This window comes from Scyliorhinus torazame, chromosome 12 (assembly GCF_047496885.1).
Source record: "Scyliorhinus torazame isolate Kashiwa2021f chromosome 12, sScyTor2.1, whole genome shotgun sequence".
In the NCBI taxonomy this organism is placed as follows: Eukaryota; Metazoa; Chordata; class Chondrichthyes; order Carcharhiniformes; family Scyliorhinidae; genus Scyliorhinus; species Scyliorhinus torazame.
Genome location: NC_092718.1, coordinates 75,257,383 through 75,275,006, shown reverse-complemented (window position 1 = coordinate 75,275,006; position 17,624 = coordinate 75,257,383). Strand labels below are relative to the sequence as shown.

The window sequence follows — 17,624 nt, the reverse complement described above, 5'->3', positions numbered from 1 at the left end:
GCGTGAGAGGGAGCGAGCGTGTGAGGGAGCGAGTGTGTGAGGCAGCGAGTGTGTGAGGGAGAATGTGTGAGGGCGCGACAGAGGGTGAGAGAGACGGCGAGAGAGAGGGCGAGAGCGAGGGCGAGAGAGAGAGGGAGAGAAGGTGAGAGAGAGGGTGTGTGAGGGAGAGAATGTGTGAGAGAGTATGTGAGGGAGCGAGTGTGTGAGGGAGCGAGTGTGTGAGGGAGCGAGAGTGTGAGGGAGCGAGAGTGTGTGGGAGCGAGTGTGTGAGGTTGCGCGTGTGTGAGGTTGCGAGTGTGTGAGGGAGCGAGTGTGTGAGGTTGCGAGTGTGTGAGGTTTGGAGTGTGTGAGGGAGCGTGTGTGTGAGGGAGCGAGTGTGTGAGGGAGCGAGAGTGTGAGGGAGCGAGTGTGTGAGGGAGCGAGTGTGTGAGGGAGCGAGTGTGTGAGGGAGCGAGTGTGCGAGGGAGCGTGTGTGCGAGGCAGCGAGCGTGTGAGGGAGCGTGCGTGTGAGGGAGCGTGCGTGTGAGGGAGCGTGCGTGTGAGGGAGCGTGCGTGTGAGGGAGCGAGCGTGTGAGGGAGCGAGCGTGTGAGGCAGCGAGCGTGTGAGGCAGCGAGTGCGTGAGGGAGCGAGCGTGTGAGGGAGCGAGCGTATGAGGGAGCGAGTGTGTGAGGGGTCGAGTGTGTGAGGGAGAGTGTCTGGGGGAGCGAGTGTGTGAGGGAGAGTGTGTGAGGGAGAGCGTGTGAGGGTGAGAGTGCGTGAGGGAGAGGGTGTGAGCGAGAGATCGTGTGAGCGAGAGAGCGTGTGAGGTAGTGTGTGTGTGTGAGGTAGTGTGTGTGAGGGAGAGAGAGTGTGAGGGAGAGAGAGTGTAAGGGAGAGAGAGTGTAAGGGAGGGAGAGTGGAATTGAGAGAGTGTAAGGGAGAGAGAGTGTAAGGAAGAGAGAGTGTAAGGGAGAAAGAGTTTGAGGGAAAGTGTGTGGAAGAGTTTGAGGGAAAGTGTGTGGAAGAGTGAGTGAGAGTGTGAGAGAGAGTGTGTGTGAGAGAGTGTGTGAGAGTGTCTGTGAGTGAGTGTCTAAGAGTGTGAGAGTGTGTGAGAGATTGTGAGTGTGAGTGAGAGAGTCTGAAAGAGTATGAGAGCAATAGTGAGTGTGTGTGAGGGAGAGAGTGCGTGAGGGAGAGAGTGCGTGAGGGAGAGTGCATGAGGGAGAGAGTGCATGAGGGAGAGAGTGCATGAGGGAGAGTGCTTGAGGGAGGGAGTGCGTGAGGGAGAGAGTGCACGAAGGAGAGAGTGCGCAAGGGAGAGAGTGCGCGAGGGAGAGAGTGCGCGAGGGAGAGAGTGCGCGAGGGAGAGAGTGCGCGAGGGAGAGAGTGCGCGAGGGAGAGAGTGCGCGAGGGAGAGTGTGCGCGAGGGAGAGTGTGCGCGAGGGAGAGTGTGCGCGAGGGAGAGTGTGCGCGAGGGAGAGTGTGCGCGAGGGAGAGTGTGCGCGAGGGAGAGAGTGTAAGGGAGGGAGAGTGTAAGGGAGAGATACTGTAAGGGAGGGAGAGTGTAAGGGAGAGAGTGTAAGGGAGAAAGAGTTTGAGGGAACGTGTGTGTGGAAGAGTGAGTGAGAGAGAGATATCAGTGTGAGAGAGCATGTGAGTGTGTGTGAGAGTGAGAGTGTGTGAGTGAGAGTGTGTAAGAGTGTGAGAGAGAGTGTGTGAGAGATTGTGAGTGTGAGAGTGTGTGTGAGAGAGTCTGAAAGAGTATGAGAGCAATAGTGAGTGTGTGAGGGAGAGAGTGCGTGAGGGAGGGAGTGCGTGAGGGAGAGAGTGCGTGAGGGAGGGAGTGCGTGAGGGAGGGAGTGCGTGAGGGAGAGAGTGCGTGAGGGAGAGAGTGCGTGAGGGAGAGAGTGCGTGAGGGAGGGAGTGCGTGAGGGAGGGAGTGCGTGAGGGAGAGTGCGTGAGGGAGAGTGCGTGAGGGAGAGTGCGTGAGGGAGAGAGTGCGTCAGGGAGAGAGTGCGTGAGGGAGAGAGTGCGTGAGGGAGAGAGTGCGTGAGGGAGAGAGTGCGTGAGGGAGGGAGTGCGTGAGGGAGGGAGTGCGTGAGGGAGGGAGAGTGCGTGAGGGAGGGAGAGTGCGTGAGGGAGAGTGCGGGAGGGAGAGAGTGCGGGAGGGAGAGAGTGCGGGAGGGAGAGAGTGCGGGAGGGAGGGAGGGAGGGAGTGCGTGAGGGAGGGAGTGAGGGAGGGAGTGCGCGAGGGAGGGAGTGCGCGAGGGAGAGAGTGCGCGAGGGAGAGAGTGCGCGAGGGAGAGAGTGCGCGAGGGAGAGAGTGCGCGAGGGAGAGAGTGCGCGAGGGAGAGAGTGCGCGAGGGAGAGAGTGCGCGAGGGAGAGAGTGAGGGAGAGAGTGTGTGAGGGAGAGTGTCCGTGAGGGAGAGAGTGCGTCAGGGAGAGAGTGCGGGAGGGAGAGAGTGCGTGAGGGAGGGAGTGCGTGAGGGAGGGAGTGCGTGAGGGAGGGAGTGCGTGAGGGAGGGAGAGTGCGGGAGGGAGAGATGCGGGAGGGAGAGAGTGCGTGAGGGAGAGAGTGCGTGAGGGAGAGAGTGCGTGAGGGAGGGAGTGAGGGAGGGAGTGCGTGAGGGAGGGAGTGCGCGAGGGAGGGAGTGCGCGAGGGAGAGAGTGCGCGAGGGAGAGAGTGCGCGAGGGAGAGAGTGCGCGAGGGAGAGAGTGCGCGAGGGAGAGTGCGCGAGGGAGAGAGTGCGCGAGGGAGAGAGTGAGGGAGAGCGTGTGTGAGGGAGAGTGTGTGTGAGGGAGAGTGTGTGTGAGGGAAAGTGTGTGAGGGAGAGTGTGTGAGGGGGAGAGTGTGTGAGGGAGAGATTGCGAGATGGGGAGAGTGCGTGAGGGAGAGAGTGCGTGAGGGAGAGAGTGCGCGAGGGAGAGAGTGCGCGAGGGAGAGAGTGCGCGAGGGAGAGAGTGCGTGAGGGAGAGAGTGTGTAAGGGAGAGATACTGTAAGGGAGAGAGAGTTTGAGGGGAAGTGTGTGGAAGAGTGAGTGAGAGATATCAGTGTGAGAGAGCATGTGTGAGTGTGTGTGAGAGTGTGAGAGTGCGTGAGTGTGAGTGTGTGTGAGAGAGTCTGAAAGAGTATGAGAGCAATAGTGAGTGTGTGAGGGAGACAGTGTGTGAGGGAGAGAGTGCGTGAGGGAGAGAGTGCGTGAGGGAGAGAGTGCGTGAGGTAGAGAGTGCGTGAGGGAGGGAGTGCGTGAGGGAGGGAGTGCGTGAGGGAGGGAGCGCGTGAGGGAGGGAGCGCGTGAGGGAGGGAGTGCGTGAGGGAGAGAGTGCGTGAGGGAGAGAGTGCGTGAGGGAGGGAGTGCGTGAGGGAGGGAGTGCGTGAGGGAGAGAGTGCGTGAAGGAGAGAGTGTGTGAGGGAGAGTGTGTGAGGGAGTGTGTGTGAGGGAATGTGAGAGTGTGAGAGATATCGGAGTGAGAGTGTGTTTGTGTGAGAGAGTGTGAGGGTGTGAGAGAGGGTGTGAGGGAGGGTGAGAGAGGGGGTGAGAGAGGGGTGAGAGGAGGGGTGAGAGAAGGGGTGAGAGAAGGGGTGAGAGAAGGGGTGAGAGAAGGGGTGAGAAAAGGGATGTGAGAGAGAGGGTGAGAGGGGGGGGCGTGAGAGAGAGGGGTGAGAGAGGGGTGAGTGAGAGAGAGGGTGAGTGAGAGAGAGGGTGAGAGAGAGAGGATGAGAGAGAGGGTGGGAAAGAGGGTGGGAGAGAGGGCCAGAGAGAGGGCGAGAGAGAGGGTGAGCGAGAGGGTGAGCGAGAGGGTGAGAGAGAGAGGGCGAGAGAGAGGGCGGGAGAGAGGGCGGGAGGCAGAGAGGGCGGGAGGGAGAGAGTGCGGGAGGGAGAGAGTGCGGGAGGGAGAGAGTGCGGGAGGGAGAGAGTGCGGGAGGGAGAGAGTGCGGGAGGGAGAGAGTGCGGGAGGGAGAGAGTGCGGGAGGGAGAGAGTGCGGGAGGGAGAGAGTGCGGGAGGGAGAGAGTGCGGGAGGGAGAGTGTGCGGTCGGGAGAGTGTGCGGTCGGGAGAGAGTGCGGTAGGGAGAGTGTTCGGTAGGGAGAGAGTGCATAAGGGAGGGAGTGCGTGAGGGAGGGAGTGCGTGAGGGAGAGTGTGCGTGAGGGAGAGTGTGTGAGGGAGAGAGTGCGTGAGGGAGAGAGTGCGTGAGGGAGAGAGTGCGTGAGGGAGAGAGTGCGTGAGGGAGAGAGTGCGTGAGGGAGAGAGTGCGCGAGGGAGAGAATGCGCGAGGGAGAGAATGCGCGAGGGAGAGAATGCGCGAGGGAATGCGCGAGGGAGAGAATGCGCGAGGGAGAGAATGCGCGAGGGAGAGAGTATGCGAGGGAGAGAGTGCGCGAGGGAGAGAGTGCGCGAGGGAGAGAGTGCGCGAGGGAGAGAGTGTAAGGGAGAGATACTGTAAGGGAGGGAGAGTGTAAGGGAGAGAGAGTGTAAGGAAGAGAGAGTGTAAGGGAGAAAGAGTTTGAGGGAACATGTGTGTGGAAGAGTGACTGAGAGAGAGATATCAGTGTGAGAGAGCATGTGAGTGTGTGTGAGAGTGAGAGTGTGTGAGTGAGTGTGTGTGTGAGTGAGAGTGTGAGAGTGTGTGAGAGTGTGAGAGTGTGAGAGTGTGTGAGAGATTGTGAGTGTGAGAGTGTGTGAGTCTGAAAGAGTATGAGAGCAATAGTGAGTGTGTGAGGGAGAGAGTGTGTGAGGGAGAGAGTGCGTGAGGGAGAGAGTGTGTGAGGGAGAGAGTGCGTGAGGGAGAGAGTGCGTGAGGGAGAGAGTGCGTGAGGGAGAGAGTGCGTGAGGGAGGGAGTGCGTGAGGGAGGGAGTGCGTGAGGGAGGGAGTGCGTGAGGGAGGGAGTGCGTGAGGGAGAGAGTGCGTGAAGGAGAGAGTGCGGGAGGGAGAGAGTGCGGGAGGGAGAGTGCGGGAGGGAGAGTGCGGGAGGGAGAGAGTGCGGGAGGGAGAGAGTGCGGGAGGGAGAGAGTGCGTGAGGGAGAGAGTGAGGGAGAGAGTGCGTGAAGGAGGGAGCGCGTGAGGGAGGGAGCGCGTGAGGGAGGGAGCGCGTGAGGGAGGGAGCGCGTGAGGGAGGGAGCGCGTGAGGGAGGGAGCGCGTGAGGGAGAGAGTGCGTGAGGGAGAGAGTGCGTGAGGGAGAGAGTGCGTGAGGGAGAGAGTGCGTGAGGGAGAGAGTGCGTGAGAGAGGGAGTGCGTGAGAGAGGGAGTGCGTGAGGGAGGGAGTGTGTGAGGGAGAGTGTGTGAGGGAGTGTGTGTGAGGGAGCGAGAGTGTAAGGGAGAGAGAATTTGAGGGAAAGTGTGTGTGAGGGAATGTGAGAGTGTGAGAGATATCAGAGTGAGAGAGTGAGTGTGTGTTTGTGTGAGGGAGTGTGAGGGTGTGAGAGAGGGTGTGAGAGAGGGTGTGAGAGAGGGGGTGAGTGAAGGGGTGAGAGAGGGGGGTGAGAAAGAGGATGTGAGAGAGAGGGTGAGAGGGGGGGCGTGAGAGAGGGGGTGAGTGAGAGAGAGGGTGAATGAGAGAGAGGGTGAGCGAGAGGGTGAGAGAGAGAGGATGAGAGAGAGGGCGGGAGAGAGGGTGGGAAAGAGGGTGGGAGAGCGGGTGAGAGAGAGGGCCAGAGAGAGGGTGAGAGAGAGGGCCAGAGAGAGGGCGAGCGAGAGGGTGAGAGAGAGGGTGAGAGGGAGGGTGAGAGAGGGGGTGAGAGAAGGGGTGAGAGAGGGGTGAGAAAGGGGATGTGAGAGAGAGGGTGAGAGGGGGGCGAGAGGGAGGGCGAGAGGGAGGGCGAGAGAGAGGGCGAGAGAGAGGGAGGGAGGGAAGGAGAGAAGGTGAGAGAGTGGGTCTTTGAGGGAGAGAACGTGTGAGAGAGTGTGTGTGAGGGAGAGAGTGTAAGGGAAGGAGAGTGTAAGGGAGAGGGAATGTAAGGGAGAGGGAGTGTAAGGGAGAGGGAGTGTAAGGGAGGGAGAGGGAGTGTAAGGGAGGGAGAGTGTAAGGGAGGGAGAGTGTAAGGGAGAGATAGTGTAAGGGAGAGATAGTGTAAGGGAGGGAGAGTGTGTAAGGGAGAGTGTGAGGGAGAGTGTAAGGGAGAAAGAGTTTGAGGGAAAATGTGTGGAAGAGTGTGAGTGTGAGAGAGATATCAGTGTGAGCAAGTGTGTGTGAGAGTGTGTGTGTGAGTGCGTGAGTGTGTGAGTGAGTGTGTAAGAGTGTGTGTGAGTGAGAGTGTGAGAGTGTTTGAGAGTTTGTGAGAGAGAGTGCGTGGGGGAGAGAGTGTGTGAGGGAGAGTGTGTGAGAGTTTGCGAGAGAGAGTGCGTGGGGGAGAGTGTGTGAGGGAGAGAGTGTGTGAGGGAGGGAGAGTGTAAGGGAGAGATTTTGAGGGAAAGTGTGTGTGAGGGAATGCGAGTGTGAGAGATATCAGAGTGAAAGAGCGAGTGAGTGTGTTTGTGTGAGTGAGATTGAGCCTGTGAGAGACGGTGAGAGGGGGAGGGTGAGAAGGAGTGTGAGAGAGGGGGTGAGAGAGGGGGTGAGAGAGAGAGTGAGAGGGGGGGGTGAGAGAGTGGGTGGTGGGGGGGGTGAGAGAGGAGGTGAGAGAGGGGGCGAGAGAGGGGGTGAGAGAGAGGGTGAGTGAGAGAGAGGGTGAGTGAGAGAGAGAGAGAGGGTGAGAGAGTGAGAGGGTGAGAGAGCGAGAGGGTGAGAGAGTGGGGGAGAGAGTGGGTGAGAGAGAGGATAAGAGAGAGTGGGTGAGAGAGAGAGCAAGAGAGAGGGTGAGAGAGAGGGCGAGAGAGTGTGTGAGGGAGAGAGTGTGTGAGGGAGAGAGTGTGTGAGGGAGAGTGTGTGTGAGGTAGAGAGTGTGTGAGGGAGAGAGTGTGTAAGGGAGAGAGAGTGTAAGGGAGAGAGAGTGTAAGGGAGGGAGAGTGTATGGGAGGGAGAGTGTATGGGAGGGAGAGTGTATGGGAGGGAGAGTGTATGGGAGAGAGTGTAAGGGAGAGAGTGTAAGGGAGAGAGAGAGTGTAAGGGGGAGAGAGTGTAAGGGAGAGAGTGTGTAAGGGAGAAAGAGTTTGAGGGAAGAGTGTGAGAGATATCAGTGTGTGAGAGATATCAGTGTGAGAGAGTGTGTGAGAGTGCGTGTGTGAGAGTACGTGTGAGAGTGCGTGTGAGAGTGCGTGTGAGAGTGCGTGTGAGCGAGAGTGTGAGCGAGAGTGTGTGAGAGTCTGAAAGAGTGTGTGAGCAATAGTGGGAGTGTGTGAGGGAGAGAGTGTGTGAGGGAGAGAGTGTGTGAGGGAGAGAGTGTGTGAGGGAGAGAGTGTGTGAGGGAGGGAGTGTGTGAGGGAGAGTGTGTGTGAGGGAGAGTGTGTGTGAGGGAGTGTGTGTGTGAGGGAGAGTGTGTGAGTGAGAGTGTGTGAGGGAGAGTGTGTGAGGGAGTCTGTGAGGGAGAGAGTGCGTGAGGGAGAGAGTGCGTGAGGGAGAGAGTGCGTGAGGGAGAGAGTACGTGAGGGAGAGAGTGCGTGAGGGAGAGAGTGCGTGAGGGAGAGAGTGCGTGAGGGAGTGTGTGCGTGAGGGAGAGTGTGTGTGAGGGAATGTGAGTGTGAGAGAGTGATTGTGCGAGCGAGCGAGTGTGTGAGGGAGAGTGTGCGAGAGAGCATGCGAGGGAGAGTGCGTGTGAGGGAGAGAGCGTGTGAGGGAGAGCGTGTGAGGGAGAGAGCGTGTGAGGGAGAGAGCGTGTGAGGGAGAGAGCGTGTGAGAGAGCGTGTGAGGGAGAGAGCGTGTGAGGGAGAGAGCGTGTGAGGGAGAGAGCGTGTAAGGGAGAGAGCGTGTGAGGGAGAGAGCATGTGAGGGAGAGTGTGTGAGGGAGAATGTGTGTGGGGGGAGTGTGTGTGAGGGAGAGTGTGTGAGAGGGAGAGTGTGTGAGGGAGAGAGTGTGTGAGGGAGAGAGTGTGTGAGGGAGAGTGTGTGTGAGGGTGAGTGTGTGAGGAGAGTGAGGGTGACGGAGAGAGAGTGTGAGGGAGTGAGAGTAAGGGAGAGAGAGTGTAAAGGAGAGAGAATTTGAGGGAAAGTGTGTGTGAGGGAATGTGAGTGTGAGAGAGATATCAGAGTGAGAGAGTGATTGTGTGTTTGTGTGAGAGTGAGTTTGTGAGAGTGAATGTGTGAGAGTGAATGTGTGAGAGTGAGTGTGTGAGACTGTGAGAGAGAGGGTGTGAGGGAGAGGGTGAGGGTGAGAGAGAGGCTGAGAAGGCGGGTGAGAGACAGGGTGATAGAGGGTGATAGAGGGTGAGAGAGAGGGTAAGAGAGAGGTGTGAGAGAGAGGTGTGAGAGAGAGGGTGAGAGAGGAGGGTGAGAGGAGGGTGAGAGAGGGTGAGAGAGAGGGTAAGAGAGAGGGTAAGAGAGAGAGCGAGACAGAGGGCACGAAAGAGGGCGAGTGACAGAGGGAGTTGAGGGAGAGAGAGAGTGTGTGAGGGTGAGGGACAGAGTGTGAGGGACAGAGTGTGAGGGACAGAGTGTGAGGGACAGAGAGTGCGAGGGACAGAGAGTGCGCGAGGGACAGAGAGTGCGCGAGGGACAGAGAGTGCGCGAGGGACAGAGAGTGCGCGAGGGACAGAGAGTGCGCGAGGGACAGAGAGTGCGCGAGGGACAGAGAGTGCGCGAGGGACAGAGAGTGCGCGAGGGACAGAGAGTGCGCGAGGGACAGAGAGAGTGCGAGGGACAGAGAGAGTGCGAGGGACAGAGAGAGTGCGAGGGACAGAGAGAGTGCGAGGGACAGAGAGAGTGTGAGGGACAGAGAGACAGTGGGCGGGAAACAGGGAGAGAGAAACAGAGAGAGAGAGGAGAGAAAGAGAGAGAGACAGACAGACAGAGAGAGAGAGAGAGAGACAGAGAAAGGCAGAGTTAGAGAGCGAAAAAGAGAGACAGCGACAGACAGACACTGAGAGAGAGAGACAGAGAGAGAGAGAGGGGGAGAAAGAGAGCGAGAGAAAAAGAGATCGTGAGAGACAGAGAGAGAGACAAAGAGAGAAAGTGAGAGAGAGCGAGTCAGAGCAAGGGCGACAGAGAGAGCGACAGAGAATGCAAGGAAGGGTGGATGGACTTAGTTGGATCCTAGCCATTTACCTGTTGTGATTTCCACTGTTTCTGTTGGTCGATTTTAATCAGCTGGACCTTGGCAGCCTTCAGGAGATTCACCATCCGTTTGTCCATAGCTGACATGCAAAGCGAGTGATTGGCCAGGCTCTGTGTGATCTCTGCCTCAGCTTTCCCGATTGGCTCGGAGTGGGGTGTGGAGGGGTCCTCTTCCCTCTCCGGCGTCTCATCATCAATGATCTCCGGCTTCACCCCATCATCGGTCTGCGTCTCATTGTCACGGGAGGTCTCCAGGCACTCAGCGGGCTTGGGCTGCTCCCTAACCTCTGACGGTCCATCCCCGTCCCCCTCGGTGGGTAGCTCAAGGCTGCTCTCGTCGGGTCGGGTCGCGCAGCCCACTTCGCTGATCTGCTCTGCCTTGTGCTGCGGGCTGGCCTGGCTAGGAGCGGAACAATTGGGCTGCTCTTCCTCTGGGCAAGGCTCTGCTTCCGGTGGGGCAGCGGGAGAAAGGGGCTGGGGCGGCTCCCCTGCTGCAGGACGCCAGCTCCGTGTCCGCATGGCATGGCCAGGCGCGCTCTGGTCCCCAGGGCCGCCTTTCGGGCCTTGGCTCTGGAGGCATGGGGCTGAAGAGGAGGAGGGGGGAGGGGCAGGGGGTGCCGGCAAGGCCTGGGGAGGATGGGGCTCGATGGAGACAGCCTCCTCGGAGCCAGAGTCGGAGCTGAGGGCGGGGAAGGGGAGCCGGGCGGGGGAAAGGAGCACGTCCTCCAGTGTGAAGGGAGAGAGCTGGAGGCTGTCGAAGGAGGGCTTGCTGCTCAGGAGATCCTTGGTGGACTCGGCCTGGTCAGGCGGCGTGGTCCAAGTGAAGGTGGGCTGGCGCAGGATGGTACGACGCCTGCTGAGAGCGCGGGGCGAGGTAGGGGGCGAGGCGGGGGGTGTCTGCCGGAGACTGGCATCAGCGGGCAAGTCCACCGTCTCCGCAGCCGGGCGACACGGGGGAGGCGAGCTCCGCCTGGGTCGTCCTGGAACATGACTTTCGGGCGGGGGGAAAGAGTCAGGGCTTGCTTTGGTCTGGGCAGGTCGGCAGCCTCCGGCCTCATCGTCGATGAAGCGCCTGGGCGTCTTGATGACCCGGGAGGATCGGGCGCTGACCACTGGCATGATGAACTGCCGGATGTTCTTCAGGAACTTGGACTTCCCGCTGTGCAGCTCCCCGGGCTGAGCGGCCACGGTGGGCGTCGCCGCAGCCTCTGGCTCAGCGGGAGCGGCTCTGGGAGCTGCCGGCTGCCTGTCATGCCGGGGCACAGTGGAGAGATGGGGTCGCCCTGGTCCAGTCTTGACCCGCACTGTGTTGGCCAGCTTGCCCCCTTTCCTCCCGAGTCGGAGCACCTGCCTGTCCCCTCTCGTGGCCGCCGCGGGTCTGCCCTTGGGCTTCTTCATTTGCAGGCGTTTCCGAGCGAGCTGCGTCTCCTTCAGCTGCCGCGCTTTGCTCACAAACTTCAGCATCAGGGGCTTCTTCTTCCTCTTCAGTCTCAGCAGGAGGCTCTCCTTGGCCCCCTTGCGCACTCCGGCCCGCAAAGCTACGGCTGTCCTGGCCCTCAGGGGCCTGGGCTTTACTTTCTGACGAGGCGGCCTTCCCACACCCCTAGTTTTGGGAGGCTCAAGTGCCACCTGGGCCCTGGAGCAGCCATTGGACTCTGACGCTTGCTTCTGGCACTGGGTGTTCGCCATGTCTGGCGCTGGCTGTGGGGGAGGTAGGGTTGGGGAACTGTTCTGTCGTGGAAGCGTCGGGCTCTTCCGCTCATTCTGGATTTTGCTGTTGATGAGGCGATCTGTGGAAAGGGAAAGAAAGAGAAAAGAGTTGGCTCTTTGCCACCGTGCCACCGTGTAGAAGGAACTGCGTTCAGGTCGAATGGGCCAAGGCTCTTCCGATTTCACTGAAACGTATGAAATTCTGAGGGTTTGACAAGCTCGATGTGAGAGGCTGTTCCCCGCCCCCTTACCACCGGCTACAAAAATTAGAACCCGGGGGAGAGACACGAAGAGACAATTTAGCATGGCCAATCCATCCATCCTGCACATCTTTGGACTGTGGGAGGAAACGGGAGCAGCAGGAGGAAACCCACGCAGAAAGGGGAGAACGTGCAAACTCCACAGACAGTCAGTCACCCAAGGCCAGAATCGAACCCGGGTCCCTTGTGCCATGAGGCAGAAGTGTTGACCACTGTGCCACCGCACCATCACTTTTTAAAAAAATCACTCTGATACATCTCCTACCCCTCACTGTAACACTGATATATCCCCCACCCCTCACTGTAACACTGATATATCCCCCACCCCGCACTGTAACACTCTGATATAAAATGATACGGTGCAGGAGGAGGATAGGATCATGGCTTTGTCTCGACTCCCACTTTCCCGTCTGTCCACCAGCCCCCCTCCCCCCAACCCCACCCACTGTTCCCCCGGCCTCATAACCCCCGGATCCCAACCCCTTGTCGATCGGAAACCTGTCTCACTCATCCGCGAATATATTCAGTGTCCCACAGCCCCCACCGATCTCAGGGGAAGAGAATTCCACAGACTGACTACCCTCGGATTCCTCTCAGTCTTCGACGGCAGACCCTCTCATTCCGAAGCTGCTCCCCCACCCGCTTTCATAGATTATCATAGAATTTACAATGCAGAAGGAGGCCATTGGGCCCATCGGGTCTGCACTGGCTCTTGGAAAGAGCACCCTACCCACGGTCAACACCTCCACCCTATCCCCATAACCCAGTAACCCCACCCAACACTAAGGGCAATTTATCATGGCCAATCCACCTAACCTGCACATCTTTGGACGGTGGAAGGAAACCGGAGCACCCGGAGGAAACCCACGCGCACACGGGGAGGATGTGCAGACTCCGCACAGACAGTGACCCAAGCCGGAATCGAACCTGGGACCCTGGAGCTGTGAAGCAATTGTGCTATCCACAATGCTACCGTGCACTTTGTCTTCATTCACACGGGGCTTGGGGGGGGGGGGGGGGGGGGGGCACACGACTACACCCTCTCAGCATCCACCCTGTCAAAAGACCCCACCCTAAGGATCTAGTTTGTTTCAATAAGATCATCTTTCATTCTTCAAAACTCCAAGGGGTGCAGGCCCCGGTCTGTCCGACCTTTCCTCCTCAGATAAGCCCCACATCGAGTGCGTTGTCTTCCAAAAAGAAAGAGAAGAAAAGTGCGCGCAGGTCTCGAAATAAACTTCACCAATGCCCTGTATGGCTGGAGCAAGACTTGCCAAATTTTATATTCCACTCCTCCCTCGCAGCAAACACCAATATTCCATTTGCCTTCCCGATCGCTCCTGCAGACTAATTGTTTCTGTGACTCCTCTACCAGGACACCCAGATCCCTCTGTACTGCAACCTCCTTCCATTTCAATAAAGGAATGCTTTGGCTTGTGTTCCTATGCAGGTTCGCATTCCCCTCTCGCACTTCCTTTCGCCACATTTTTGCCCACTCACTCAGCCTGTCTGTATCTATCTTGAAGGCTCAGCCTCCACTCAACAGCTAATTTTCCGACCGATCTTGGTGCTGTCAGCAACTTGAGCCACCAGACATTTTAGGTCCTGTCATCTATTTCACGGTTGTCGACCATGAGGCCCAACCACTGGTTCACCTGACACTCCCATAGGTACAGCCTGCCAATATAAAAAATATCAATTTATCTAACCTGTCTGCAGCAGGGGCACTTGGACAGGAAGAATAGAGAGAGAGAGAGAAAGAGAGAGAGAGAGAGAGAGAGTGAGACAGAGTGAGAAACAGTAAGAAAGAGTGAGAAAGGGAAAGGGAGAGAAAGGGAGACAGAGCGATAACGAGAGAGAAAGAGGTAGAGAGAAAGAGCTAGATCGAAAAAGAGAGAGAGAGAGAGACAGCCAGAGAGAGAAAGGGAAAGAACGGGAGACAGAGCGATATCGAGAGAGATAAAGAGATAGGGGGAAACAGAAAGAGGAAGGGAGAAAGGGAGAGAGAGAGAGAGAGACAGACAGACAGAGAGAGAGACAGAGACAAAGAGAGACAGAGAGAGAGAGAGGGGGGGGGGGGGGGGGAGAGAGAGAGAAATCGAGAGAGAGAGGAGGTGCATAGATTTAGTGCAGCACTCCTCAGTACTGACCCCCCGACAGTGTGGCACTCCCTACGTACGGACCCTGCGACAGTGTGGTGCTCCCTCAGAACTGACCCTCCAACAGTGCGACACTCATTCAGTACTGACCCTCCAACCATGAAGCACTCTCTCAGTACTGACCCTCCGACAGTGCAGCGCTCCCTCAGTACTAACCCTACGAATGTGCGGCAATCCCTCAGTACTGACACTCCGACAGTGCGGCATTTCCTCAGTACTGACCCTCTGACAGCGTGGCACTCCCTCACAACGGATCATCTGACAATGCAGCATTCCCGTAGTACTGACTCCAAATGTGCAGCGCTCCCGCAGTACAGATGCTCCGAAAGTCCGGCACTCCCTCAGTACTGACCCTCCAACTGTGCAGCGATCTGCAAACTCTCTTCCTCAAAAGGCAATGGATGCAGATCCTTAGATATTTTTAATGGGAGAGGTGGATTGATCCTCCATTCACAAGGAGTGAAAGATAACGAAAACAAAGCAGGAAAGTAGAGTTGAGGTTTCAATCAGATCCATCGTGATTTTATTGAATGGAAAAGAAGGATCAAGCGGCCGAGTACCTACTCCTACCTCTAATTCATATGTTCATAAGTCTGACCCACCCGTACCCCAGTGAGAGTCAGTGTGTGTGTGGAACCCATACCCCAGTGAGAGTCAGTGTGTGTGGAACCCGTACCCCAGTGAGAGTCAGTGTGTGTGTGTGGAACCTGTACCCCAGTGAGAGTCAGTGTGTGTGGAACCCATACCCCAGTGAGAGTCAGTGTGTGTGGAACCCGTACCCCAGTGAGAGTCAGTGTGTGTGGAACCCGTACCCCAGTGAGAGTCAGTGTGCGTGTGTAACCCGTACCCCAGTGAGAGTCAGTGTGTGTGGAACCTGTACCCCAGTGAGAGTCAGTGTGTGTGGAACCCATACCCCAGTGAGAGTCAGTGTGTGTGGAACCCGTACCCCAGTGAGAGTCAGTGTGTGTGGAACCCGTACCCCAGTGAGAGTCAGTGTGTGTGGAACTCGTACCCCAGTGAGAGTCAGTGTGTGTGGAACCAGTGAGAGTCAGTGTGTGTGTGGAACCCGTACCCCAGTGAGAGTCAGTGTGTGTGGAACCCGTACCCCAGTGAGAGTCAGTGTGTGTGGAACCCGTACTCCAGTGAGAGTCAGTGTGTGTGGAACCCGTACCACAGTGAGAGTCAGTGTGTGTGGAACCCGTACTCCAGTGAGAGTCAGTGTGTGTGGAACCCGTACCCCAGTGAGAGTCAGTGTGTGTGGAACCCGTACCCCAGTGAGAGTCAGTGTGTGTGGAACCCGTACTCCAGTGAGAGTCAGTGTGTGTGGAACCCGTACCCCAGTGAGAGTCAGTGTGTGTGGAACCAGTGAGAGTCAGTGTGTGTGTGGAACCCGTACCCCAGTGAGAGTCAGTGTGTGTGGAACCCGTACCCCAGTGAGAGTCAGTGTGTGTGGAACCAGTGAGAGTCAGTGTGTGTGTGGAACCCGTACTCCAGTGAGAGTCAGTGTGTGTGGAACCCGTACCCCAGTGAGAGTCAGTGTGTGTGGAACCAGTGAGAGTCAGTGTGTGTGTGGAACCCGTACCCCAGTGAGAGTCAGTGTGTGTGGAACCAGTGAGAGTGGGTGTCATATGTAAAAAGTTAGGCTCTGTGAAGCAACTTAAGAAATAAATTTGGTGTCTTCAAATTCACAACATTGAAACAAACAAGGATTTACTTGGGACCCTTGCTGTGCTGATTTATGTGCGAAAAGCCAGGTGCATCTAGTGAAATGTTCAATGTTTTCAGACTATAAACGATCTTTGATGTGCCTGGTTGCCCTTCTCTGATACACAAGGGAAAGCAGATTTGCAGGACTTCCTGTTCTATCACCAAACAGAGATGGACAGTGCGGAACAACAAAATCCCACCTCTCCCTAAAACAAAAACCCAATGTTACACAGCAAGTGCTGGGCAGACATTCAACCACAGGAGCCATCACAGCCAGTTTCAAATAAATCCTGACTCATTGTGCTGACACACGTCAAGTTGCCTACATCTTGACAACTTCCGGTGGCTGTGGTGTGCTCAGCAGTCGCAGATCAGGTGTTTCTCCCCCAGAATACAACCATACAGGCACTTTTAGTCAGATTTTGCCCAAAAAGTCTGACTTATTGCCTGGAGATGGGTGGAAGACATTCCTGACCAAGGAATCTTTGGCGACAAGGGAGGCGATAAAGGTGGAGATAAAGGTGGAGATCCAGGTGGCGGTGAAGGTGGCAGTGACGGATTGGGGAAGAAGCTGGAAGCTCAAGGGAAGACGATCCAGGAGCTTAAGAAGGCGGCGACGGACCAGAGCGACAGGATTGTTGTTCTGGAGGCCGAAATTACAAGGTTGGTGTCAACCCAGTGTGAGTGACTTCCCCTTTAGGCTCTAAAGGGAGGAGGGCCAGGAGAACCGGTCTCGGTGCCAAATATACGGATCATGGGCACGTCAGAGAGGATTGAGGGCAGGGACCCGACAGACTATGTGGCCCAGATACTGGGCAACCTGGTCAGGAAGAACAGCTTCTCCAAACCACCTGAGATCGACACACAGATCGCTCCACCTGAAGCCCAAAGTGGGGAAACAGCCAAGGGCAATAATTGTCAAATTACATCGGTATCAGGACCAGGAGAAGATCCTGCGGTGGGCAAAGCAGACAAAGGCATGCATATGGCAAGGACATAGAAACCGCCTGTACAAGCGTGGAGTTAAGTTTGGAATGCTGTTCCCAGCCAGGCTCTGGGTCACGTTTTAAAATAAGGAACACAATTTCAATATCCCGGCAGGGATGGACGAGTTTGTGCGGAATCAACAGCCTGTGCAAGGGGCAGGCAAGACGGCGCTGAAGGTGAAACAGAGGAAGATAAAGGGGAGAAAGAAAAGAACTATGATGGACTTATACCATGTTTGCGTGGGACAGTACTGCCTCGCTCTGAACAGGAATGTTAAACCACAGGAAATGGCGAGGACGGCCGGGCACAGGAGAGGGTGAAGAGGAGACAGAGGGAACAGCAATCTAGCAGGCACAGAAAGGGGGAAAGATCAGTCCCGGGAAGGGCCACCACACTAGCGGGGAAAGCTAGTGCAGGAAGTATGAGGACAAGTGGGGGCCACAGCGCACCTCCCAACAGGGAAGGAGTGTCTTGCAGCGGGGGGGGGGGGGATCACAGGGGCAAGGATGGGAGTGCAAGGGGGGGGGATAGGGAAGTGGGGGAGAACACATAGGAAATATAAGGATACAATCTTGTATTTCAGATTGATTTCAGCAGGTAAGGTACAGGCTGAGGGAACAAGATGGCGCTATAAGCAGCCACTTTGGAGGGACCCTGGGCAAAGGGAGTGCAGAGACACGCCCACCTGGCATACACAGAGTTGGTGGCCATATTGGGTGGCCCCCGGACAAAGGGAAACCCCGGAGCGCGGGGGCCCAGCCTCCTGGTGAGAACAGTGACCGTGGCCATTTTGAACGGCCCCCTAACAAAGGGGAACCCTCGGAGTGCAGGGGCACGTCCACCAGGTAAATATGGTTCCCGCAGGAAGTGGGGGGGGGGGGGGGGGGGGGAGACACAAAACCCCCCACCGAGATTATCACCTGGAATGTCAGGGGACTTAACAGCCCAGTGAAAAGATCCAGTCTTTGCCCATTTGAGGAATTTGAAAGCCGACATAGTCTTCGTCCAAGAGATGCACCTCAGGGCAGCACGGTGGTGCAGTGGCACTGCTGCCTCACGGCTCCGAAGTCCCAGGTTCGATCCTGGCCCTGGATCACTGTCCGTGTGGAGTTTGCACATTCTCCCCGTGTCTGTGTGGGTTTCACCCCCACAACCCAGAGATGTGGTTAGGAGGATTGGATGACGCTAAATTGCCCCTTAATTGGAAAAATGAATTGGGTACTCTAAATTCATTTTTAAAAGAGCTGCACCTGAGGGAGAAGGACCGACTGCAGGTAAGGAAGGGCTGGGTGGGACAAACATATCACTCATGCTATGGTACAAGGGCCAGGGGGTAGCAGTCCTGATTAGCAAGAGGACAATGTTTACGGCGACAAAGAAGGTTATGGACCCAGGGGGACGGTACGTCATGGTCAGTGATGTCCTGGACGGGGCACCGGTAGTTCTCGTAAACATGTACGCTCCCAACTGGGACGACACGGACTTTATAAAGAAGACCATGGCAGAAAACCCCAACATCGACGGTTGGAAACGGACCTCTTGGCCGACAAGATCTTCTGCCAGAAAACATCACAGGCCATAGGCGAGTACATCACGAACAACCAGAATGGGGAAGTCTCATCTTCCACGTCCTGGGAGGCATTGCAGGCTGTGGATTAGGGGAGAGACTTTAG

At 57.0% G+C, this 17,624-nt stretch overlaps 1 protein-coding gene across 4 annotated transcripts in view; it reads right to left on the bottom strand.

Moving 5' to 3' along the window:
- LOC140386490 (histone-lysine N-methyltransferase 2B-like) overlaps nucleotides 1-17,624 on the bottom strand; it is a 310,024-nt gene that overhangs the window by 251,243 nt on the left and 41,157 nt on the right. For all 4 annotated transcript variants that reach the window (XM_072468882.1, XM_072468880.1, XM_072468881.1 and 1 more), the window contains exon 3: nucleotides 9,120-10,918. In XM_072468882.1, coding sequence (XP_072324983.1) covers nucleotides 9,120-10,817 — 1,698 coding nt within the window. In that variant the 5' untranslated portion in view covers nucleotides 10,818-10,918. The remainder of the gene's footprint in view (nucleotides 1-9,119; nucleotides 10,919-17,624) is intronic.